A 26,246-nucleotide genomic window follows, 5' to 3' on the forward strand; every position below is an offset into this window, starting at 1 on the left:
GAGCACCCCCTATGATAAGGCTAAATACAGAGAGTATCAATGTGATCATCCTGGTTGTATTGAGTCATTATCCACTGGGCTACTCTGCTTTCTTTTAACTTGGCTTGTGGATTTTTTATGGCCAGGGTCTTCTCTGTGGCTTTGGGGCTGTTCGTTCCGCTGAAAGGTTGTGAAGTGGCTGTTCTAGGTCTCCATCAGGGGGAGGGATTCCCATCATGTTACAAAACTTTCCAATATCAGATAGTTTCGGCATTCACATCTAGTCCCATTTTTTGTGGAGATCACTGAGGTGGGAAAACCCCATCTGTATGGGATCTTTAGTTGTCGGAGATGAAGTCAAAACCGAAAACTCTCTTCTTTTTTGCAAAGTTCTTGTGGATAAATCCCGAAAGATCTGAATGTGATATCCTTGGTATGCCACCACTTGTTGTTTCCTGGCCAGGGAGTATATGTCCTCTCTGTGTTGGTAGTTTTGGAATCTGACGATAATATCCCTGGGCGGGGAGTCGGCATCAGGCCTAGGGCGCAGAGCTCTATGTGCCCTATCTAGAGTGATATTCGACAGTTCCACATTTCCTGCAGCCGCCAATTCTGAAAAAAGACCCTGCAGAAATTCTTGTATCTCGTTATTTTGTATCGTCTCAGGGATTCCTCGAAAACGCAAATTATTGCGTCTCGTGCAATTTTCGAGATCATCAATCTTATCTTCCATCTCCACAAAGCTTTGGTGATGATGCGTTACTTTTGAGGTTAGATCTGCCATCTTTTGCGAGAATACAAACTCATGTTCCTCCAGAGAATCTACCCTGTGGCTTAAATCTGAAATGTCTTTTTTCAGGCCTGCGCATTCTTCCTTTATGCAGGTCTTGACTTGGTCTATTAGGGCAGCAATTGCGCTATATGTTATAGGTGGATCCTCAGTGGTTCCGTTTGCTTCTGGTGACGAACATCTGGAGTTCCCAGAATCATCTTCTTTTTCCTCTGAGGCATTAGGGAGTATTGTGGTTGATCCAATTTTTTGTTTATTCTTTTCCGCCTGTTTAAAAAAGGCATTGACAACCTCCTGTGACTTTTGAGGCGTCTTTAGTAGTTTATCTGATTTAACTACTCTTCTTTGCGACATTTCTAGATTTGAAAAGGCTGTGTGTATATATTTAAAGTTGCGTTACCTGGAGGACCCCACTCCCCAGGGGAGTTACTCTCACAGAGTGATCTCGGAAAAAGGGAGGTGGATATGACCCGCTGGCCCCAGGGACATCGGGAAAAGGGGGGGGGGAGTAGGGTTAATACTAGCAGAGTGGTAGAGTGAGCAGCAATATTTAGATATCCCTGGAAACAGGAGTTGCAGAGTTACACCACCTCTCTTTGCAGAAGTTTAGTAAAGGTGTAGCTGAACAAGCCTTTAGTGTCCTTTGTTTTCTTAATGCAGTGGCTTATACAACCATTTAAGAGGCCGAGAGGAATAGTGTTAGTTCAAAGTTCAAAAGCCCCACAAGCAATCCAACCCCTCACTAGTATCTCTTTCAGTCTCAAGCCATGAGGTAATTTTGATCTCAGGGTGTTATTTCTTTGTCATCAGCAGTTCGTTATCTCAGCCCTGATTAGTCAGAAATAAGAAATCTGTATTGATCCTCAGCTTAGTGTGATTGTCTGCATTAACCTAGCTATCAGGTGTTGTGGAGGTGGATCACAGCAAACAAAAAACACTCCCTGGGAGATCCGTAGTATAACTTATCAATAATTGTATGTCCTCAGTATTATATCAAAGCTGTAAGTGGGGCTATCTGTAACAGACTGCTATATAACTGTGTCACATGTCTTCCATCATCCCACAGGTTCTGAGCGTTCATTAAACACTATAACAGTAAAGAGTTTTACTTTCAATGAGCTTTCACATCAATCACAATTTCCTTGTATCACAGTGGATTTCTTAGCAGCTTAACAGCCATATGCCTTATATTTATGATAGATATATATTAATAAGCTCTGCACTTAAGATGTGTGAGTCACTTCAGCATACATAATGTCCTCTTACATGGCGGTTGTGGCCTTCAAACTGAACATGCTTAAGTAAGTCAGACAGACTTCATCTCTAAGTTGCCTTTCTACATTGATTTCAGCTGGCCCTACCGTCTAACTCTTACCGGTGGCCTTGTCTGGTGAGTCCGGGATCTTACTTGCGCTCCGGATCGGAGCCCCAACCCTCCGGAGCGGTGTCAGACTGGTTCGGATCGTAGAAGTATTTGGCGGTTAGTACAGCAAGCGGTGATGAGGGACCTGAAATGTCTGTCAGCTCCAGCGCTCCTCTCGACAGAGGATAAAATAAAGTGAGTTGTTAGTGTTTCTCCGGCTGTCTCCGTCTGGCTGCGTCACAGACTCATGGCCTCCGCTCCCTGAGCCGATGTTGTTCTCCGTCTCTCCGAATCTTGCCAGCATTAAAGAGGTATCTGTGTAATCTTCACACTCTCATACAGCTAATTATGCCATCGAATCTTGAACAAAGCTGAATGATAGATTATATATTATCATAGCTCCCGGTCTGTTTCAAGAGCCTTAGTGTGTGGCGGCCATCTTGGTAGACCGCTCGCTCCGCCTCCTGCGATAGTCTTTGTTTCCTATTTTTGGGAAGTTTTGCAGTCTCTTGAACAGAGCGCTTTCTATGGCTTCAGAGCTACCATAGGCTTGCTCAAGTCTTGCCCATGCAGCAACAAGGCCTGCATCTGGGTGGTCAACATGTACTGTTCTCAGTCTTTTAACACGATCTGCAGATTCTGGCCCCAACCACTTTATGAGCAAATCAAGTTCCTCCTTGGTTGTAAGGTCGAGATCAGCGGTAGCAGCCTTGAAGGTTGCTCTCCAGGCCCTGTAGCTCTCTGGACAGTCGTCAAACCTTGAGAGGCTTGTGTTAATGAGCTCACAGCGTATCATGTATCTGGGAAAGTCAGTCAAGTCTGATCTCTCACTCTTTGGTGCCAAAGTAACTTGAGGAACCCCTTGGGTGTGAAAGTTCTTTGGTGAAGAAGGGTGAAGTTTACCTGGATAAAATGATGTTGCAAGAGCATTCAACTGTGGTGTAGTCTCTAAGGCTTCTGCTGGCTGTGGCTTGAGCTGCGGCTTGTCACTGGAAGTCACCTTATTGTCAGCGGGAGGTGATGCGGTTTGCTGCTTAGATGCACTTGTGTTGTGGATTTGAAGAGGCTCAGGCATTTGGTGCTGAGAGGTCTTTGTGTTGAGATTGAGAACGATGGTGTTAGTAGTAGGCACAGGAGATGACTTTATATCATTGCAAATATTATGCTTTAGCACGTATTTACTAGTGCGTTCAACTGGGTCTTCCAGATCTGCTGGGATATGGCAATCTGAATTAGTACTTTCTCCCATTGCTTGTTCAAGGACTTTCAGCCTTGCTAGGGCTGCTGCTTCTTTCTTTTCCATTTGCAGAACCTTTATTTGGGAATCCACCTCTGCTTGCTGGGCAGCCATTTGTGCTTCCTGGGCAGCCCTTTGTGCTTTGCTTTGGGCTTTCATTTCTGCTTCCCTTCTGATAAAGGAGCTTTGCACTTTTTTTGATTCTGCATCAGCACGGGCCTCTATTAGCTTGTTTAATGTTGAACTTCTGGAGCGAGAGGATCTAGAAGAACGTGCAGTGAGCTTAGTTGATGTGGATCTATGAGATCTGGTCTCCTGCAGTTGAGCAATGCGGAACTCTGCCTTTTCTTTATCCGTTTGCACTAAGAGATCTCTATGTTGGTCCAGTGCATCAGTCCTAGTCAGTTCTGCTGAAGAGTCCTCTATATTAAAGTCCTGTAAGAAGGCTATGTATTTTGCAGACAGCCGCTGGTAGCATTCATATGCAGCAGATAGGTGATCTATAGAGTCTCTCAATTTGGCTGGTTGATCATTAAAGTGTGACAAAACTGACATGCATTGTGAAATTCTGTCCCATAGGTCTGAGAGATTGCTGGAGAACTCATCTCTAGTGAATTCATAGTTTTCTCTGAGTTTATGTGTCGGTTTTATTGTACGTTTGGCTCTTACACTCTGTTCAGCAATATCTGCAGGATCTGCTCCCTGTATGTCTGTAGGTTCAGAGGCATGATGTATCTGCGTAGGTTCGGCTATAAAAGAGTGCTCAGAGCCTTGTCTAGACATTTTTTAAAGTTTTGCAAAAAATGGTACTGTCTCTTTAAGAAGACAAACAGCAGCTTAGACAGGTGGGGTAACAGTTCAATGCAGAGAAACAGTTTTCAATATTCAGATGAAGTGCAGTAAACTTGTGCGACCATGTGCTTTCACAAGATGGCGAATGACCCTGAGCTTGATTGCAGATTAAACACACACATATACATAGCAGGCTGTAGGAATTCTATACATCTTTTGACTATTCTGACTCAGATAGTTGTAATAATGATCTATCCCTTGCTGAGACCTCTATGCCTGGCCTGTATAAGAAGATACAATCACTGCAGACAATCCTTGTCAGATAGCTGAACTCACCAATACCTTGTCCATCCACAAAGTTGCTTTATTCTGAATATCAGGTTACAGCAGATAATAGAATACAGCAGATGAATGAATGGTTAAAGTATTTAAGCAGTCAAAAGTTGATACTGATCGTAGCTTGCAATGTATTAACATGAGACTGTGGCATCAACTCTATCATTTTCTGCTATTTTACCTGTGTATGACCAGGAAGCAGGAAAGATGGAGCGGATAACAACATTTAATTCTTGGTTAGATAAGTGGTGCAGGGAACAAGGATTTGGTTTTATTGGCCATTATAGCTCTGTTTGGAAAGATACTAGGTTATTTAGGAGAGATGGCTTGCATTTGGATGCTAAAGGAACAGAGTATCTGGGAGAGGAGTTCAAATACTTTATTAGAAATCATTTAAACTAATAAAGGGGGGTAGCATTAATATATCCACCTGCCCCCCACAGCATGCCAAAACTGTTAGTCCAAGTAACAATTCTAGAAATTCTAGTAGAAAAATTCTTTGTGCCATGAGCACAAATGCTCGCAGCTTAGGAAATAAATTACATGAACTCATTTCAATAATGACTAGGGACAACTTGGATTTAGTAGCTATAACAGAAACATGGTACAATGATTTGCATGACTGGGACATAGTCATACCTGGATACAGGTTATTTAAAAAGAACAGAGTAGGAAAGAAAGGTGGAGGAGTTGCTTTGTATGTAATGAAAATATAAAGGTTACTGAAATTGTAGGAACAAATGATGAGGTGGAAAGTATTTGGGTGACTTTGGAAATTGGAGATAAAAATGTTTTTAGAATAGGGGTTGTATATAGGCCTCCATTGCAGGATGAAAAACTGGACAATCTGTTATTAGATGAAATAACCAAAATTACCATGAAGGGTAAGGTTATAGTACTGGGGGACTTTAATTTGCCAGATATAGACTGGAAGATTCCTTCTGCTAGATCGGCTAGAAGCAGGTATATTCTTGAATCTCTGCTACGGGAATCACTTGAACAATTAGTCAAGGAACCAACTCGTAAGGAAGCTATATTAGATCTAATACTTACAAACAGTGATACAGTTTCAGATGTGTCTGTAGGTGAGAACTTAGGATCCAGTGATCATCAATCTGTTTGGTTTAGTATTCATGTTCAGGAACTGTCCACCCAGACTAAAACAAAAGTTTTAGACTTTAGGACGGCAGATTTTTCATTAATGGGAGAATACCTAAAAAACTATTTAAAGGGGAAAACTCTTTTTACAGGGGTTCAAGAACAGTGGGAATTTGTGAAAGGTGCCATTTTAGATGCAACCGCACACTGTATTAGACATGTCTGTAAAAGTAAAAGAAAGCGGAAACCAATTTGGTTTTCCAAAGAAGTAGCACATGCTGTAAAGACAAAAAAAGATAGCTTATAAAAATTACAGACACACACAAGCAGATGATGATATGAAAATATGGAGACTCCAACAAAAAAAGACTAAGCAGTTAATTAGGAAGGTTAAAGCTCATGCAGAAGAGAAGATAGCACAGTCAGTAAAACATGGGGACAAAACATTCTTTAGATATATCAGTGAAAGAAGAAAAAATAAGGTAGGAATAGTAAAATTGAAATCAGTTGATGGTAGAATAATAGAAGGAGATAAGCAGATTGCAGACTGTCTCAATGATTACTTCTGTTCTGTTTTCACTAAAGATTGTGAAGATACAATGTCTACATTAAGGGATGCTACGCAAAATAGAAACAAGCTTAACAGTAATCTTTTTACAGAGGATGAGGTTTTGTTAGCATTATCAAAAATAAATGTTACAAAGGCAGTGGGTCCTGATAATATTCATCCAAGGGTTTTAAAAGAACTTCGATCAGTGCTAACTGTCCCATTAACTGATCTGTTTAATCAGTCACTATTAACAGGAGCTGTCCCAGATGATTGGAGAATAGCAAATGTAATACCTCTTCATAAAAAGGGCAGTAGAGAAGAATCTGGCAACTACAGGCCAGTTAGTTTAACTTCAGTAGTAGGGAAATTAATGGAAAGCCTCTTAAAAGAAAGAATTATGACTTACATAAAGACAAACAATTTAGAGGACCAAAATCAGCATGGTTTTACTTCAGGGAGATCATGTCAGACTAATCTAATTGACTTCTTTGATTATGTAACAAAAGTATTAGACAAGGGAGGAGCAGTTGATGTAGCATATCTAGATTTCAGCAAAGCATTTGACACCGTCCCACACAATAAACTTATTCACAAACTATATCTCCTTGGTCTAGATTCAAAAATTGTGAACTGGGTGGAATGCTGGCTTAAGGACAGAAAACAAAGTGTCTTAGTAAATGGAGTTCATTCAGCAGAGGGGGCTGTTACTAGTGGTGTTCCTCAGGGGTCAGTTCTGGGTCCTGTTTTGTTTAACATATTTATCTGCGATATCAGCAAAGGGCTACAGGGGAAAGTATGTCTCTTTGCAGATGATACAAAAATTTGCAACAGAGTGGATGTTCCAGGGGGGGTAGACAAAATGAGAAGTGATATACAACAATTGGAGGATTGGACAAACGACTGGTATCTAAAGTTTAACACAGCAAAGTGTAAAATAATGCATTTAGGGAAGAAAAATCCAAATGTTAATTACAGACTCAATGACACTTTACTGACTGTTACAGACGAGGAACAGGACTTGGGAATTATTATTTCAGATGATTTAAAACTTAGTAAACAATGTAGTAATGCAGCGAGTAAGGCTAGCAGAATGCTTGGATGTATTGGTAGAGGTATTTGCAGCAGAAATAGTAAGGTTCTTATGCCACTTTATAGATCATTAGTTAGGCCTCATCTTGAGTATTGTGTGCAGTTCTGGAGGCCATATCTTCAGAAGGATATTAACAAACTTGAATCTGTGCAAAGGAGTGCTATCAAAATGGTACATGGTCTAAAAAATAAAACTTACCAGGATAGGCTCAATGACCTAAATATGTATAGCTTAGAGGAGAGAAGGGAAAGAGGTGATATGATAGCAACTTTCAAGTACATTAAAGGGTTTAGTAAAACTGAGGCTGTGGGTATTTTACATAAAATGGAAAATTCAAGAACAAGGGGTCATGAGCTCAAGCTAAAGGGTAGTAGATTCAGGAGTAATTTGAGGAAGCACTTCTTTACAGAAAGAGTGATTGATTTATGGAATAAACTTCCTCAAGAGGTAGTAGCAACAAACACTGTGGGGGACTTTAAAAATGCATGGGACAAGCATAGGGCTATCCTACGAACTAGATAAGTTTATACTGTTAGGTAAGGTCGGGCAGACTTGCTGGGCCTATGGCTCTTATCTGCCATCAATATCTATGTTTCTATGAGTGCTTGTTACATGAGGCCTGTTAGCTGCACCCATGACACAGGAAAACATCATAAAACTACAAGGGCGGAGCAATACACAAAAAGGAAATGCATAATAAGGTCAGGGGTAAGATACTGGAAAACAGGAGCATTACCAAAAAGTGTCAGTAGATGGCAGTACAGAACAAACACAGGGAAGCCTTGAGAACAATGGCATAAAAATACATGATTTCTTAACTATAACAACATGAACATAACAGAGGCTATGTAATATTCTATGCCTCATTGAGGCAGCACACAAAGCAACCAGGAGTGTTTACATAACGATAATCTCATGTTGAACAGTGATTTAAAAAATAAATAAAGAGTTATCTAAGAGTAATCAAAATGGTTCTATGTATCGGAGAACTTTTATATTCTAGTTGTAGTTAGGTGTCTAATGTGGTTTAGTAGAGATATATTGTTCCCATAGGAACATCATGTCGTGAAAGAAATCCATCTGACCTATTTTGAAATAATGAAGTCTCTCTAGAATTAAAGTGTTTTTGACTAGCTCAATCCATTGAGAGATGGTAGGGATCTGCTGCCTTTTCCAAAAGGTAGGAATAAGTCGTTTGGCGGCATTAATTAAAATTTGATAGAGATGTCTTCTAATTTTGCAAGGGATCTCAAACCTCATTTATATTCTAACTGCCTTTGTGGATAAAAATTATATCACAAAGAGAATTATGAGGGCTGAGTTTTTCTTTGTTACAATAATCATATCTGAAGATGCACTTCATATATGATTTTGGCCTGAAAATACTGTGTTTCTATGGATTTTTCTTTTCACAACAGTTAGTTATGCACTATACACTGCCTTCATTTTATTTTCCATGTGATCCTCCGTTCACTGAGATTAAGGAGGTACCCGCAGGCTGCAGATATAACTGACATGCTTTCCTGCTCTTTGCGTGCAAATAATAATTCAAAGAGTAATGAGGGCTGAAAATGCAACTATTGTTTAATACAGATGTGTAAATCAACATGTGTCACTGCAGAGCCAATACTGCAGTACTATTTTTTTTCATGTCATTTTGTAATGTTTTTTTACAATAATCCCTTATGACTATACACTCTCTTGAAATCAAGAAAATAGAGAGACGCACTCACTGAGACATAACAATAGCTAGAAAAACTTCCGTGCTTGTCCACAAGGCCATTGCCACTCAGGGTGCAGTCTCTTTTTGCACACTATACCTTTCACAGAGAAAATATATCCTGTAGCATATCAGTCTGATCCTGCCCAATGACAGTCTAGCACCGAAATACCAGGCAATTCTTCTCTGAACAAGACAAACAACAAACCCCAGACGTACGTTTCGGCTTCGTCAGTGAGGTGCAGTTGCATATCTCCAGGGCATGTGTGCAAGGAGTCCACGTCTGGTTTCCCCCTTTTACTCTTAGGGAGACCTAAGAGCAATTTACATAAAATCAAGAAAATAGTGAGACGCACTCACTGAGACAGAACAATAGCTAGAAAAACTTCCGTGCTTGTCCACAAGGCCAGTGCCATTCAGGGTGCAGTCTCTTTTTGCACACTTAGGCCTAGATTTAGAGTTCGGCGGTAGCCGTCAAAACCAGCGTTAGAGGCTCCTAACGCTGGTTTTGGCCGCCCGCTGGTATTTGGAGTCAGTGATTAAAGGGTCTAACGCTCACTTTACAGCCGCGACTTTTCCATACCGCAGATCCCCCTACGCCATTTGCGTAGCCTATCTTTTCAATGGGATCTTCCTAACGCCGGTATTTAGAGTCGTTTCTGCAGTGAGCGTTAGAGCTCTAACGACAAGATTCCAGCCGCCTGAAAATAGCAGGAGTTAAGAGCTTTCTGGCTAACGCCGGTTTATAAAGCTCTTAACTACTGTACCCTAAAGTACACTAACACCCATAAACTACCTATGTACCCCTAAACCGAGGTCCCCCCACATCGCCGCCACTCGATTAAAATTTTTAACCCCTAATCTGCCGACCGCCACCTACGTTATACTTATGTACCCCTAATCTGCTGCCCCTAACACCGCCGACCCCTGTATTATATCTATTAACCCCTAACTTGCCCCCCACAACGTCGCCGCAAGCTACTTAAAATAATTAACCCCTAATCTTCCGACCGCAAATCGCCGCCACCTACGTTATCCCTATGTACCCCTAATCTGCTACCCCTAACATCGCCGACCCCTATGTTATATTTATTAACCCCTAATCTGCCCCCCTCAACGTCGCCGACACCTACCTACACTTATTAACCCCTAATCTGCCGAGCGGACCTGAGCGCTACTATAATAAAGTTATTAACCCCTAATCCGCCTCACTAACCCTATCATAAATAGTATTAACCCCTAATCTGCCCTCCCTAACATCGCCGACACCTACCTTCAATTATTAACCCCTAATCTGCCGACCGGAGCTCACCGCTATTCTAATAAATGTATTAACCCCTAAAGCTAAGTCTAACCCTAACACTAACACCCCCCTAAGTTAAATATAATTTTTATCTAACGAAATAAATTAACTCTTATTAAATAAATAATTCCTATTTAAAGCTAAATACTTACCTGTAAAATACATCCTAATATAGCTACAATATAAATTATAATTATATTATAGCTATTTTAGGATTAATATTTATTTTACAGGCAACTTTGTAATTATTTTAACCAGGTACAATAGCTATTAAATAGTTAAGAACTATTTAATAGTTACCTAGTTAAAATAATAACAAATTTACCTGTAAAATAAATCCTAACCTAAGATATAATTAAACCTAACACTACCCTATCAATAAAATAATTAAATAAACTACCTACAATTACCTACAATTAACCTAACACTACACTATCAATAAATTAATTAAACACAATTGCTACAAATAAATAAAATTAAATAAACTATCTAAAGTACAAAAAATAAAAAAGAACTAAGTTACAGAAAATAATAAAATATTTACAAACATAAGAAAAATATTACAACAATTTTAAACTAATTACACCTACTCTAAGCCCCCTAATAAAATAACAAAGCCCCCCAAAATAAAAAATTCCCTACCCTATTCTAAAATACAAATATTACAAGCTCTTTTACCTTACCAGCCCTGAACAGGGCCCTTTGCGGGGCATGCCCCAAGAATTTCAGCTCTTTTGCCTGTAAAAAAAAACATACAATACCCCCCCCCCAACATTACAACCCACCACCCACATACCCCTAATCTAACCCAAACCCCCCTTAAATAAACCTAACACTACCCCCCTGATGATCTTCCTACCTTGTCTTCACCATGCCAGGTTCACCGATCCGTCCTGGCTCCAAGATCTTCATCCAACCCAAGCGGGGGCTAGACATCCACTGAAGAAGTCCAGAAGAGGGTCCAAAGTCTTCCTCCTATCCGGCAAGAAGAGGACATCCGGACCGGCAAACATCTTCTCCAAGCGGCATCTTCTATCTTCTTCCATCCGATGACGACCGGCTCCATCTTGAAGACCTCCAGCGCGGATCCATCCTCTTCTTCCGACGACTAGACGACGAATGACGGTTCCTTTAAGGGACGTCATCCAAGATGGCGTCCCTCGAATTCCGATTGGCTGATAGGATTCTATCAGCCAATCGGAATTAAGGTAGGAATTTTCTGATTGGCTGATGGAATCAGCCAATCAGAATATAGTTCAATCCGATTGGCTGATCCAATCAGCCAATCAGATTGAGCTCGCATTCTATTGGCTGTTCCGATCAGCCAATAGAATGCGAGCTCAATCTGATTGGCTGATTGGATCAGCCAATCGGATTGAACTATATTCTGATTGGCTGATTCCATCAGCCAATCAGAAAATTCCTACCTTAATTCCGATTGGCTGATAGAATCCTATCAGCCAATCGGAATTCGAGGGACGCCATCTTGGATGACGTCCCTTAAAGGAACCGTCATTCGTCGTCTAGTCGTCGGAAGAAGAGGATGGATCCGCGCTGGAGGTCTTCAAGATGGAGCCGGTCGTCATCGGATGGAAGAAGATAGAAGATGCCGCTTGGAGAAGATGTTTGCCGGTCCGGATGTCCTCTTCTTGCCGGATAGGAGGAAGACTTTGGACCCTCTTCTGGACTTCTTCAGTGGATGTCTAGCCCCCGCTTGGGTTGGATGAAGATCTTGGAGCCAGGACGGATCGGTGAACCTGGCATGGTGAAGACAAGGTAGGAAGATCATCAGGGGGGTAGTGTTAGGTTTATTTAAGGGGGGTTTGGGTTAGATTAGGGGTATGTGGGTGGTGGGTTGTAATGTTGGGGGGGGGGTATTGTATGTTTTTTTTTACAGGCAAAAGAGCTGAAATTCTTGGGGCATGCCCCGCAAAGGGCCCTGTTCAGGGCTGGTAAGGTAAAAGAGCTTGTAATATTTGTATTTTAGAATAGGGTAGGGAATTTTTTATTTTGGGGGGCTTTGTTATTTTATTAGGGGGCTTAGAGTAGGTGTAATTAGTTTAAAATTGTTGTAATATTTTTCTTATGTTTGTAAATATTTTATTATTTTCTGTAACTTAGTTCTTTTTTATTTTTTGTACTTTAGATAGTTTATTTAATTGTATTTATTTGTAGCAATTGTGTTTAATTAATTTATTGATAGTGTAGTGTTAGGTTAATTGTAGGTAATTGTAGGTAGTTTATTTAATTATTTTATTGATAGGGTAGTGTTAGGTTTAATTATATCTTAGGTTAGGATTTATTTTACAGGTAAATTTGTTATTATTTTAACTAGGTAACTATTAAATAGTTCTTAACTATTTAATAGCTATTGTACCTGGTTAAAATAATTACAAAGTTGCCTGTAAAATAAATATTAATCCTAAAATAGCTATAATATAATTATAATTTATATTGTAGCTATATTAGGATTTATTTTACAGGTAAGTATTTAGCTTTAAATAGGAATCATTTATTTAATAAGAGTTAATTTATTTCGTTAGATAAAAATTATATTTAACTTAGGGGGGTGTTAGGGTTAGACTTAGCTTTAGGGGTTAATACATTTATTAGAATAGCGGTGAGCTCCGGTCGGCAGATTAGGGGTTAATAATTGAAGGTAGGTGTCGGCGATGTTAGGGAGGGCAGATTAGGGGTTAATACTATTTATGATAGGGTTAGTGAGGCGGATTAGGGGTTAATAACTTTATTATAGTAGCGCTCAGGTCCGCTCGGCAGATTAGGGGTTAATAAGTGTAGGCAGGTGTCGGCGACGTTGTGGGGGGCAGATTAGGGGTTAATAAATATAACATAGGGGTCGGCGATGTTAGGGCAGCAGATTAGGGGTACATAGGGATAACGTAGGTGGCGGCGGTTTACGGAGCGGCAGATTAGGGGTTAAAAGTGTAATGCAGGGGTCAGCGATAGCGGGGGCGGCAGATTAGGGGTTAATAAGTGTAAGGTTAGGGGTGTTTAGACTCGAGGTACATGTTAGAGTGTTAGGTGCAGACGTAGGAAGTGTTTCCCCATAGGAAACAATGGGGCTGCGTTAAGAGCTGAACGCTGCTTTTTTGCAGGTGTTAGGTTTTTTTTCAGCTCAAACAGCCCCATTGTTTCCTATGGGAGAATCGTGCACAAGCACGTTTTTGATGCCGGCCGCGTCCGTAAGCAACTCTGGTATCGAGAGTTGCATTTGCGGTAAATATGCTCTACGCTCCTTTTTTGGAGCCTAACGCAGCATTTGTTTGAACTCTCGATACCAGAGTTAAATTTATGGTGCGGCCAGAAAAAAACCCGCGGAGCGTTAACAGCCCTTTTACCGCCGAACTCCAAATCTAGGCCTATGCCTTTTCACAGAGAAAAAATAGCTTTTGTTCTATCTCAGTGAGTGCGTCTCTCTATTTTCTTGATTTTATACACTCGCTTGAAAATATTGTTTTCTAATATTTGCCGCCATCTGGTGTCACGTATAAAAGTGAAATAAAACATTCTCTCTTTTTTCAATCTGTAGGTATATTATGTAGTATACTTATTTCGTAAGGGTCACGAATATGATCAATTCATATTTTTATATTTTAAATGTATGCTGACTATATTCAATTTCCCTTTTAGGAGGAGCTTTTCACACTGTTGTGACAGATTAGGTAAGACTCTAATATGTTACATTTTGCATACATATTTTATCAATATGGCCTCAATATTTTTTTATTAGGCCATGTCATATAAAATGCTACATAATACTTTTTTCTCTGTTTCTCCTTTTTACTACTGGAACCCCGTATAATACGCTCTCTCATTCTGAGGGGAATTATACTAATGTCTTAGACAGGTATGTTTTTTATATAGGGGTTTATATTAATATCTCTCTTCTTGAGGTGATTCTTACTATTGTCTGTGTCATGCATCATATCATGTCATGTATCATACTTCTTTGTAGTGTTTTTAGGACACTAATATATTTATTTCTATGATTTATTATAGAGATACAATATTAGATTATTTTTCCTATTCAGGTGATATTTTCTAATGTCTGTGACATTCATGGTCCCTTATGACACATTTATTCTTTTTTTTTTTTTTTCCGTGTTCTGGCGACCTAATGGGTTAAGGGTAGTTAACCTATGTTGTTGAATGGACAATATTTATTTTTATTTTTTCCTATTGAGGATTGCTCCATAGGGCTTTTGGTTTGTTTCCTACTGTTGGGGCTGGATGGCTCTTTAATGTCTGTGACATCATATTTTGTTAGATGTTATAAATAAAAAAAAATAATTACAGATGATTATTTAATCTTTTCTCTGGTTGAGGAGATGTTATCTTATACCCACAACATTTTGTTTGGTTCTGGGTCATATATATTGGCACTATATCTGGACTGTAGTAGTTTGATGGTTGGCTTAGCTGCCTAGCAAGCGGATGGTTAGCGGTTGACTCCTGCTACAGCTCTTACGCCTTAATTGTGTGTTCGCATTTTTTTCTTATCTTTTTAGATAGGTTTCCATAATTTTTATCATCCGAGAGGGTATTATGCCTAGGAATGTTGCATCTGATCCTATTTCTTCTTCTTTTTTACTCAGTAACTTGCATTTTCTTCTGAGAATTGTTTCTGCAAGTAGTCTTGGTGGTTTCTTCACATGTGCTTGATCCAAGAGGGTTAAATATAAAATGCCTCAAACTTCTAAAAGTTTTTATTTTGCTATTTCAGAAAGTTGTTGCTAGCTTTCTTTTTGCTCATAGCGTCTCTGGATTATCGACTCTACTGTGTGATCCGCCTTATCTCCTTTTTCTTGCGGATAGGGCGATTCTTCAGTCCATTTTGGGATTTCTTCCTAAGGTAGTTTTGGACCACAACATCATTCAGATTTTGTAGTTCTTTCTTGTGCTCCGATCCTTCTTCTCGGAAAGATCGTTTGTTACTCAACTTGACTGTAGTGAGTGATTTACTTCCTATCTCCAGGCTACTGAGAATTTTGTAAATTCTCTGTCTTTTTGTGTATTTACTGGAAGACGTTGGGGTCAGATCTTTTTTCTTTCGGTTGCGGAATGTCTTGGGTTGACTTATGAGTCCGCTGATCATCAGTCTCCTGAGAGGAGTAGCGTTCAATCTTGTGCTATTTCTTTCTCCTAGGCCTTTTAACATGAGGCTTCAGGGGAGCATCTGGCAGGGCGACCTCTTGGTCACCGCTTCATATTATTTTCTAAATGTTCAACATTCAATGTTTTGCCTAAGCTGAGGCTTCTTTTGGGAGGAAAGTTCTTCAAGCGGTGGTGCCTTCTGTTTAGGTCACCTGTCTTGTTCTCCCTCCCTTCCATTCTGTGTCCTCTAGCTTGGGTATTGGTTCCCACTAGTAATTAGAATGGATTCATGGACTCTCCATGCTATTGGAAAGAAAACAAAATTTATGCTTACCTGAAAAATTATTTTCTTTCCTGGCATGGAGAGTCCACAACAGCTTATTATTTTGTTTTCCTAAAACTTCAGGCACCTCTATACCCCTGGTGTTCCTCTTCTCTCCTCCTGGTTGTCAGGAAAGAAAAGAATTTATCAGCTAAGCATACATTTTGTTTTTCCTCCTAATGATTCCTAAACCATCAAGACCGTTACATATACAGTGTTTATTTATTTATTTATTTATTTACACTTGCTAATGTATGTACCATTCCACAACTATATATTATTTATTCGGTTGGTTTGCCTACTTTTTTTTTTTTTTTCATTCATTCTAGAAATCTTTATTTGCTTATGATCAGTACATAGTTATTTTAAACAGGATACATTACTTTTTATATGAAATCATAATCTGATGTTTGTAACATTAAAAAAGACAGAACGCTGTATCACTAAAATTGTGAAAACTATTTTAAAAGGTCGATTTATCAACCTCTTCTGCAGGCTTTCGCCTGCCTACGACTGCAGGTTCTCACAAGAGAACCTGCACGCCGTATTTAACAAGCAGCGGTCATCAGACTGCTGCTTCCCTACCCTTTCGCCACCTCTTAGGTGGTGAATTTCAACCTGCCCGCCATAATTGGCTGTGTGCGGGCAGGGTGCGGGATTGCACGCGAGCACACAATAGCGCTCATGTGCAAAGCTGAATTTCACCAGGGGAATTCAGCCCACCAGAGGCGAGCTGCGGCGGACAGGGCCGCGTATATGTGCCCCTGTCCACGGCAGCTTGGTAAATCGACCTCTAAAAGTGCTAAATATATTTAGGAAAAATAATAGGTAAAAAATAACCGTAGCCAGTAAACTGCCCTTATGCTTTAGTTGGAGTGGTCCCTTGTGGTAGACACTAATTCAGAACTTAAGATAAAATAATTATGTCACTAATAAATATTACTCACATTGTATTTCTTATCAACAGATGCATTCACAAACTGCAGTATTTCTAGTCACGGTCAGAGTTCTTCCAATCTTCTTCAAAATCAAAATAGCCACAGAGGAAATTTATGTTTGGAATTTGGGGAATGTTTCACCAGGAAATCAAATCTTTTTGGACATCATAACGTTCATACAAGAGAGAAACAATTTTCTTGTTCTGAATGTGGGAAATGTTTTACTCGGAAAAGTACGCTTGTTAATCATCAGAAAATTCATACAGGAGAGAAGGTATTTTTATGTCCCTTATGTGGGAAATGTTTTCTCAAGAAGTCAGACATTGACAGACACCTGAGAATTCATACAGGAGAAAAGGCTTTTTCATGTCCTCTGTGTGGGAAATGTTTTAGTCAGAAATCACACGTTACTGATCATATGAAAACTCATACAGGAGAAAAGGCATTTTCATGTCCTGAATGTGAGAAATGTTTTGCCCGGAAATCAAATCTTAAGAAGCATCTGAAAATTCATACAGGAGAAAAAGGAATTTCCATGTTCTGTACTTAGGAATCTCTTTACTTTTAAAGCACATCTCATTAGTTACCTGACAATTCATTCAGGAAAGAAACCATGTTGTTATTCTGAATGTGGGAAATGTTTTCAGTAGTACGTTGCTGCTCCTTCAACAAAGGATACCCAAAGAATGAAGCACATTTTATAATATAAGTAAACTTGAAAATTGTTTATAATTGAATGTTCTTTCTGAATTGGGGAAAAATGGGTTTTAAATATCATAAGCATTTTAAAAAGCAGAACTTATATATATATATATAAATACTGTCCACTGTACCGTGTTGCCCTCCTAGGGACAGCTGCCTGGGTGCAGAGATGAATTAGATATTCCTTGCAAATGAATGCACTCACAGGTCTTTCTCAGCTGAGAAAGACCTGTGAGTGCATTCATTTGCATGGAATATATATATACTATTGTTACATATATGTTCTGTTTAGAGATATTTTTAACCTTTTCCTGATGGGCCGAATTTGTCTACATCAGAACAAAGTGAAATCATGCAATCGTGAGATTTCAATGATGGGATTGGGTCAGGGGGGAGTGCCTATAAAGCTAGGCACGCCCTCCCATTCAGGAAGTGCATTTAGCATCGGGACAGCTAAATGGCTAGGACGTTCCATGCCATTGTCTAAACTACACAGAGAAGCTGCCTTACCAGATCTGTTTATCTCTCCTTAACACAATCCTGCTTGCATGCTCTCAGCTCTGCACATTGTCTAAACTGCACGGTTAAAGAGAGAGTCTACTCGAACATTGTAATTGTTTTAAGAGAGATAATTCCGTTATTACCTTTCTCCCAGTTTTGCATAACCACCACTCTTATATGAACATACTTTTTACCTCTATGATTACCTTATAACTAAGCCTCTGCAGACGCCCCTCTTGTCTCAGTGCATTACAAATTTGTATTTCAACCATTTAGTGCTGACTCCTGCATAACTCCACAAGGGTGAGCACAATGTTATCTATATGGCACACATAAGCTGGCAGTGCATTCTTGTTTAAATTTGATATTAAACTTCACCTTTTTCTAAACAGATCCGGAATGTTTTAGATGGAGTTTAATTCATCAGATGTAATTAAGATGGGCTATAACTTGCTTTTTAATATACATAACAAATTCAAATACCCCGCGCTCTGCCGCCCACTTCAAAAGTATTTTAAACAGTTAGCCCACTTTTGCAGTGGACGGTCAATTCTTCTGTGAGCTAACGGTTTGAACTTTTCTCCAATGAGCACTTTGGCCTTTAGGCTCCTTTTGTTGTAGCTAGAGCACTGATTGGAGAACAATTCAAACCTTTAGCTCACAGAAAAATATACTTTTGAAATGGGCGGTGGTCGCAGGGTATTTGAATTTTCAGCGCTAAATTAAGTAAAACTAAGTTATAGCATCTTCATTACAACTAATGAATTAAACTATCTAAAATATCACTAACATTTCGGATCTGATTAGAAAAAGAGGAGCATTTAGCATTAAAGGATCACTGAAGTCAAAATTAAACTTTCATTATTCAGATACAGCATGTAATTTTAAACAACTTTCCAATGTACTTCCATTAACAAAATGTGCACAGTCTTTTATATTTACACTTTTTGAGTCATCAGCTCCTACTGAGCATGTGCAAGAATTCACAGAATATACGTATATGCATTTGCGATTGGCTGATGGCTGTCACATGGTACGTGTATGCATTTATGATTGGCTGATGGCTGTCACATGGTACGTGTATGCATTTGTGATTGGCTGATGGCTGTCACATGGTAAAGGGGGAGTGGAAATAGACATAACTTTTAAAATTGACAGAAAAAAATCTACTACTCATTTGAAGTTCAGACCCAGTGCTATTGCATTGTCTTGTTATCTTGCATTTGTTGATTATGCAAATCTACTGTATTGACTGCTGCTTTAAAGGGACAGTACACTGTAAAATTGTTTTTCCATAAATGTATTTTAAATGACTTGTTATACCAACTGCAGGTATAAAATATTTGAGAAATTGCATTTTCGGGTTTATTTGTATATCTGAAGTTGCTGGTTTTGTGCTTTGAAACCACAGCCTATTACAATGGGTTGAGCTTCAGGTAATATCAGATCTCATTATGTTATCACTTTTATGTACACAGACTTACTTCCTCATCTTATATTTGTCTGGAACACCAAAGCTCAATACATAGAGAGAACAATGGAAAATTATCATTTTATTACTTAACTATCATGCCCCCCACTGAGGGTGTAATCTCTTCTGCTGACTGTGTTTACTTAGGCTTGTCAATAGCGTATACGCCAGTATCAAAACTTTCAGTATAGGTTGGGAAACCACAAGCTAAATCAGCTATTTCAAATGCTGAAATATGAGTAAAGGAGCTACTTGCAACCAATTTAATACACTCTAGCAGGTAAAAAGGATAATTGGGAATAATTTAAAGGGGAGAAAGTTTTTGGGTGAACTGTCCCTTTAAGTCTGCCTTACCTGACCTGTTTATCTCTCTTTAAAAACAGGATCACAGTCTACTCTCAGATGGAGCAGGTTTCTCTTATGGAAACACACTAATACAATTTGTTTAACTTTATTTCCACATTTGCAGAAATTCTTTACTGCTTTTATCATGCAATTGTAATTTATACTATTCTTATGTAGCTGTCAGTCGGATTTTACAAGCCCTGTGTATCAGAACTTGTGTATAACGGGGTGGGTGTTCTCAGATGTTACTGTAGGGAGGAGAGGTCCGTCCTGCAGTCAGTGTGACCTTCCTGGGTCCTGAAAAGAACCAGCTTCCAGCAAGGAGACTCCAGCAATTTTCTGCACCGCTCCAGTGCCCAGGGTCTGTGGCGCTCAGTGTTTACAGGGTCTGTAGCGCTCAGTGTATACAGGGTCTGTAGCGCTCAGTGTATACAGGGTCTGTAGCGCTCAGTGTATACAGGGTCTGTAGCGCTCAGTGTATACAGGGTCTGTAGCGCTCAGTGTATACAGGGTCTGTAGAGCTCAGTGTATACAGGGTCTGTAGCGCTCAGTGCATACAGGGTCTGTAGCGCTCAGTGTATACAGGGTCTGTAGCGCTCAGTGTATACAGGGTCTGTAGAGCTCAGTGTATACAGGGTCTGTAGCGCTCAGTGTATACAGGTTCTGTAGCGCTCAGTGTATACAGGGTCTATAGCACTCAGTGCATCAGGGTCAGTAGCGCTCAGTGTATACAGGGTCTATAGCGCTTGGTGTATACAGGGTCTGTAGCGCTCAGTATATACAGGGTCTGTATCGCTCAGTGTATACAGGGTCTGTGGCGCTCAGTGTATACAGGGTTTGTGGCGTTCAGTGTATACAGGGTCTGTAGCGCTCAGTGTATACAGGGTCTGTATCGCTCAGTGTATACAGGGTCTATAGCGCTCAGTGTATACAGGGTCTGTAGCGCTCAGTGCATCAGGGTCAGTAGTGCTCAGTGTATACAGGGTCTATAGCACTCAGTGCATCAGGGTCAGTAGCGCTCAGTGTATACAGGGTTTGTAGCGCTTGGTGTATACAGGGTCTGTATCGCTCAGTGTATACAGGATCTGTAGCGCTCAGTGTATACAGGGTCTGTGGCGCTCAGTGTATACAGGGTCTGTGGCGCTCAGTGTATACAGGGTCTGTGGCGCTCAGTGTATACAGGGTCTGTGGCGCTCAGTGTATACAGGGTCTGTGGCGCTCAGTGTATACAGGGTCTGTGGCGTTCAGTGTATACAGGGTCTGTGGCGTTCAGTGTATACAGGGTCTGTGGCGTTCAGTGTATCGGGGTCTGTAGCGCTCAGTGTATCGGGGTCTGTAGCGCTCAGTGTATCGGGGTCTGTAGCGCTCAGTGTATACAGGGTGTTATGGTATAACCTGGATATCAATGGTTAATACCAGATGAAAGATGCCCTGAATACGGGATCAGCAACACACAAACCCAGTTAATTCCCCCCAAACATGAGACCAAGCTCCATCTTGAGTGTAAAACAGAATGTGTTTTATTGAGGGCTATATTCCCAGTATTTATGCAGGTCTCCCACCTGGTTGACACTCCCTAGGTGGGGGATTGGAAGAGTATAGTACATTAGATAGAGGAAAGACACCCTTTTACAGGATACAATAGATTTACATTACTTAACCAAATAAACAATTAAACACAAGAAAAGAAGGGAGTCCTTCTTGACACCTGGCAGTCTGATTAAACAATGTGAACGCTTATCACTTAAACTTAATTACAGTAAACAATAGCTGATGTCAGGAAAGCTGTTTTCAGAAAATAGTTTCTCAAAGCTGAACAAAGTTAACCCTTCCAGTACTGACAGAGGGGTCTGTCACACAGCTCCCTCCTGGTGGGACACTCCGGCAGACCCGGCTTGACCCTTTGGCGGGTCAACTTGGGGATGACCAGACTAGGAGGTGGTAGGAATGTCAGTTTGCCGGGACAATCCATCTGCATTCCCGTTATGAGAGAGAATTCCTGTCCGTATAAATAAGGGTTCAACTTCTTCAGTGCCCAGACCAGGGCCAAACAGTCCTTCAAGTTTTTGTTTTCAGAGACGCTTCTTTCCAGTTGGAGACAAATCTCATCGGCTTCTTTACAAGTTTTTTGTACCTGCTCTTTATAGGTATCTACAAGCCCTTCATACTGACATAGGGTGCCTTTGAGTTGCTGCACCTCACTATGAGCCAGCATCAGCTTTTCCTCCAGTGTCGCTAAGTTTGTCTTTACTGTTTCATGTTCCACTCTGAAGCTGGTGTTTTCTGCGGTCTGTCGGTGCAGCTTGTCTAGCAGAGATTCCCGTTCTAAACGTGCTTTTTCCTCTGCGCTCCTCTTCTCTACCGCTAGCACTGTTGCGTGATTGTTTAACGTGACCATTTCATCCTCTACTTGACTCTTCTCCTTCATCAGCGCGTTGTAACGGGACTTCCACGTATCAATAGCAGATAGAGATTTACTGAGCTCAGCGTCCTTGAGCTTAGCAGCAGGTGGGTCGGTCTCGGCGGCACGGATCTGGGCACAGGTAGTCACAGGGTTAACAACATTGGCGGGACCCATGGGAGCATAGGCAGAAACAAGGGGGGCCAAGTCATTTCCAAGGAGAACATCAGCTGGTAAGTCCTTCATGACCCCCACATTCACATGTCTAGAGCCCACTCCCAAATCCAAATGTACCCGAGCAACAGATAGGCGGAACACAGCGCCCCCTGCTACCCTCACAGCCACAGTGTCTCTGGTGGGCTGGTTCTCAGACACCAAGTTCTTTTGGAGCAAGGTCATGGTAGCACCAGTATCCCGTAGACCACTGACCTCCTTCCCATTCACTTTAACCAGTTGCCGGTGCTGTTGCCGGTTATCCCGGTGGGCATCTTGCACGGGATCTGCTTCATGTAGGATGCCTCAGCATTCTTCCTCCTCTACGCAGTGGGCAGCAGGCTGAGGGTTACGTGGGTTTCCGCCGGCGGGTCTCCTCCAGGACTGTGTTTGGTTTGCTGTGTTTAGGGGACACTCTGGTCTTTTGTGCCCTAGTTGCTTACATCCAAAGCCCCGAATAGGCTGTGAGTAGTCCCGTGAGTTGAATTGGGCTGTCTGTGGATAGTTCGTGGCTGGAGGCGGTGTGGTAGAGTGGTGCGCCGGGGGTTGGTAACTGGTAGCTGCTGGGGTGACTGTGGGTCGGTACTTCACTCTGGCAGGGATCTTAGTGGTAGCAGTGTCCAGTTTGCGGGCATCCATATACTCATCTGCCAGGCGAGCAGCTTCATGAAGGGTGGAGGGTTTACGGTCCCGAACCCACTCTCTAACTCCTGCTGATAACTTGTCAAAGCAATGTTCCAACAGGAATAGCTGCAGCACCTCTTCCCCAGATACGGCTTGGCACCCTGCCATCCAGTGAGCTGCTGTGTGGTGCACCTTACATGCCCACTCGATGTAGGAATCTCCAGCTAGTTTAACAGTGTCTCTGAACCGTCTCCTGTATGCCTCCGGTGTAATCGCATACTTGGAGAGCAAAGCCTCTTTTACAGCAATATAATCCCCGACTTCCTCATCTGGAATGGCCCGAAACGCCTCGCTGGCCCGGCCGGATAATTTTCCGGATAATATTGTGACCCAGTCCTCTGCGGGTACCTTGTGTAGGGCACATTGCCTCTCAAAATCCGCAAGGTACCCATCAATCTCTCCTTCTGTTTCCAGGAAGTTTTTAAAAGCTGCAAAATGTACTTTTCTCTTTTCCACTGGGGTTGCTGTGAAGTAGGTTGGCCTCCACAGCTGCTATGACCCGGTCGATAATTTCGGCAGACGGGTTGGGGCCATAATGTGCCAGTCTTATTTTAACCGCCCGGTCAAAGCTTGCTTCTTCAGGGGTTCTGTCTGATATGCTGGGCTCATTGGTTCCTTCGGGCCCTGGTACTCCGTCCATCTCGTTCAGTATTGTAATAATCTCCCTCTTCCTGAGGTTACTGGCTTGTCGGCCCCTTTGTTCTAGCAGGTCTTTAAGGGTGTCTCTTTTCAGCCTTTCATACGGTATTCCCATTAGGTCCGGATGTGTACTTGCTCTTCTGGGCGATGAGGACCATCCCGTCGCTTGCCACCAATTGTTATGGTATAACCCGGATATCAAGGGTTAATACCAGATGAAAGATGCCCTGAATAGGGGATCAGCAACACACGAACCCAGTTAATTCCCCCCAAACATGAGACCAAGCTCCATCTTGAGGGTAAAACAGAATGTGTTTTATTGAGGGCTATTTGCCCAGTATTTATGCAGGTCTCCCACCTGGTTGACACTCCCTAGGTGGGGGATTGGAAGAGTATAGTACCTTAGATAGAGGGAAGACGCCCTTTTACAGGATACAATAGTTTTACATTGCTTAACCAAATAAACAATTTGAAAACAAGGGAGCCCTTCTTGACACCTGGCAGTCTGATTAAACAATGTGAACGCTTATCACTTAAACTTAATTACAGTAAACAATAGCTGATGTCAGGAAACCTGTTTTCAGAAAATAGTTTCTCAAAGCTGAACAAAGTTAACCCTTCCAGTACTGACAGAGGGGTCTGTCACACAGGGTCTGTAGCACTCAGTGTATGCAGGGTCTGTAGCGCTCAGTGTATCAGGGTCTGTAGCGCTCAGTGTATCAGGGTCTGTAGCGCTCAGTGTATACAGGGTCTGTAGCACTCAGTGTACACAGGGTCTGTAGTGCTCAGTGTACACAGGGTCTGTAGCGCTCAGTGTATACAGGGTCTGTAGCACTCAGTGTACACAGGGTCTGTAGTGCTCAGTGTACACAGGGTCTGTAGCGCTAAGTGTATACAGGGTCTGTAGCACTCAATGTATACATGGTCTGTAGCACTCAGTGTATCAGGGTCTGTAGCGCTCAGTGTATCAGGGTCTGTAGCGCTCAGTGTATACAGGGTCTGTAGCGCTCAGTGTATACAGGGTCTGTAGCGCTCAGTGTATACAGGGTCTGTAGCGCTCAGTGTATACAGGGTCTGTAGCGCTCAGTGTATACAGGGTCTGTAGCGCTCAGTGTATACAGGGTCTGTAGCGCTCAGTGTATACAGGGTCTGTAGCGCTCAGTCTATACAGGGTCTGTTGCGCTCAGTGTATACAGGGTCTGTAGCGCTCAGTGTATACAGGGTCTGTAGCGCTCAGTGTATACAGGGTCTGTAGCGCTCAGTGTATCAGGGTCTGTAGCGCTCAGTGTATACAAGGTCTGTAGCGTTCAGTGTATCGGGGTCTGTAGCACTCAGTGTATCGGGGTCTGTAGCGCTCAGTGTATACAGGGTCTGTAGTTATAGCTTACAACCACCATAACTACTCAGGGATTTGTTAGTGGCATTGTTTAACCAGTTAATAAGGACTCATGTGTCATTATAGAAGCCGCTATTATCTCTCTATAAAAATGTGGTGTCTGTATATAGTGACAGCTACAGTGTGACATAAATCTTGTTGCTTCTTCTAAAGCCCAGATACTCAGGGGTTAAAACAATGGTTCCTACCCACAAGTCCCTTTATTTCTGCCCTATTTAAACGTAATAATATGAAGCAAACCCTGTTCCCATCCCCTCACACAGCCCCTTTTGCAGGACATTTAAGGGTTAACAAATTTTGGTTTTGTTTGATGTCTCTTTAAATAGAGGCCAGATGCACATCACTCAGACAGCGGTGATCAAGCGTGGAGTTCCATGTGAAACATGTCTGCGGTCTTTTTTGCTGTGACCCTGACCTCAAGCTGATGGAGCTTTGGCCCCCAAATCAAGAAACTACTTTTTACTTTTTATGCGGGTGGTGCTGTTTTCTCTTTAATCTCTTTGATTGCTACAAGACGGAACCTACTCCTGTGAAGCCCGGAAGTATCCCTTGGATTGTTTTTTCATTTTTATAGCTGCCTGGATATATTCTATTGTAGCTGCGGCACCTGGCTACGCTACCTTGTGAGCACCAGTAAACACAAAAACGCTTGTCGCTCCTGCACCATGTAACCAAAATGGACTTAATTTTCCCAGAATGTGCTTTAAAATGATACCAAGCACTTGGGGGTGCTCCCTCTAGAAGCCGGGCTTTAAGTTACCGGACATAAAAAGTGGCGGGACTAAATGTTATGCCCGGAAACTTTATCTTCTGTCTGCAGGATCTAGACACAAGGGGGAGAGCAGAATGTGATTGGCTTTTTATGTTTACATTTTACACCTTGTACTGTATATAAATCCTGTCTCTTGTTCATTAAAGTGAGTTACTCCCTACTGCACTAAGCCTTGTCTGGTATTTGTATTGTGGGGGAGCTTCTTCACTTATGTGTGTTACTGGCAAATGTAATATCACTTCTGTCCATCAGACAAGGAAATACTCAGCTGGCCATGTTATAGTGCTACATGTACATTATGTGTGTTACTGGCAAATGTAATATCACTTCTGTCCATCAGACAAGGAAATACTCAGCTGGCCATGTTATAGTGCTACATGTACGTTATGTGTGTTACTGGCAAAGGTAATATCACTTCTGTCCATCAAACAAGGAAATACTCAGCTGACCATGTTACAGTGCTACATGTACGTTATGTGTGTTACTGGC

The 26,246-nt window shown here is 41.4% G+C and overlaps 1 protein-coding gene across 2 annotated transcripts in view; it reads left to right on the top strand.

The window, feature by feature from the left end:
• The window catches only part of LOC128666704 (oocyte zinc finger protein XlCOF8.4), a 134,319-nt gene extending 108,397 nt beyond the window's left edge, over positions 1-25,922 (top strand). The window contains exons 9-10 of one of the 2 annotated variants that reach the window (XM_053721446.1): positions 16,663-16,907; positions 25,312-25,922. In XM_053721446.1, coding sequence (XP_053577421.1) covers positions 16,663-16,907; positions 25,312-25,365 — 299 coding nt within the window. In that variant the 3' untranslated portion in view covers positions 25,366-25,922. Of the gene's footprint in view, positions 1-16,662; positions 17,406-25,311 lie in introns of those variants that run through there. The other variant, XM_053721445.1, reaches the window with a different exon arrangement.
• The last annotated feature ends 324 nt before the right edge of the window (positions 25,923-26,246 follow it).

The sequence above is a fragment of the Bombina bombina genome, chromosome 7 (genome assembly GCF_027579735.1).
Source record: "Bombina bombina isolate aBomBom1 chromosome 7, aBomBom1.pri, whole genome shotgun sequence".
In the NCBI taxonomy this organism is placed as follows: Eukaryota; Metazoa; Chordata; class Amphibia; order Anura; family Bombinatoridae; genus Bombina; species Bombina bombina.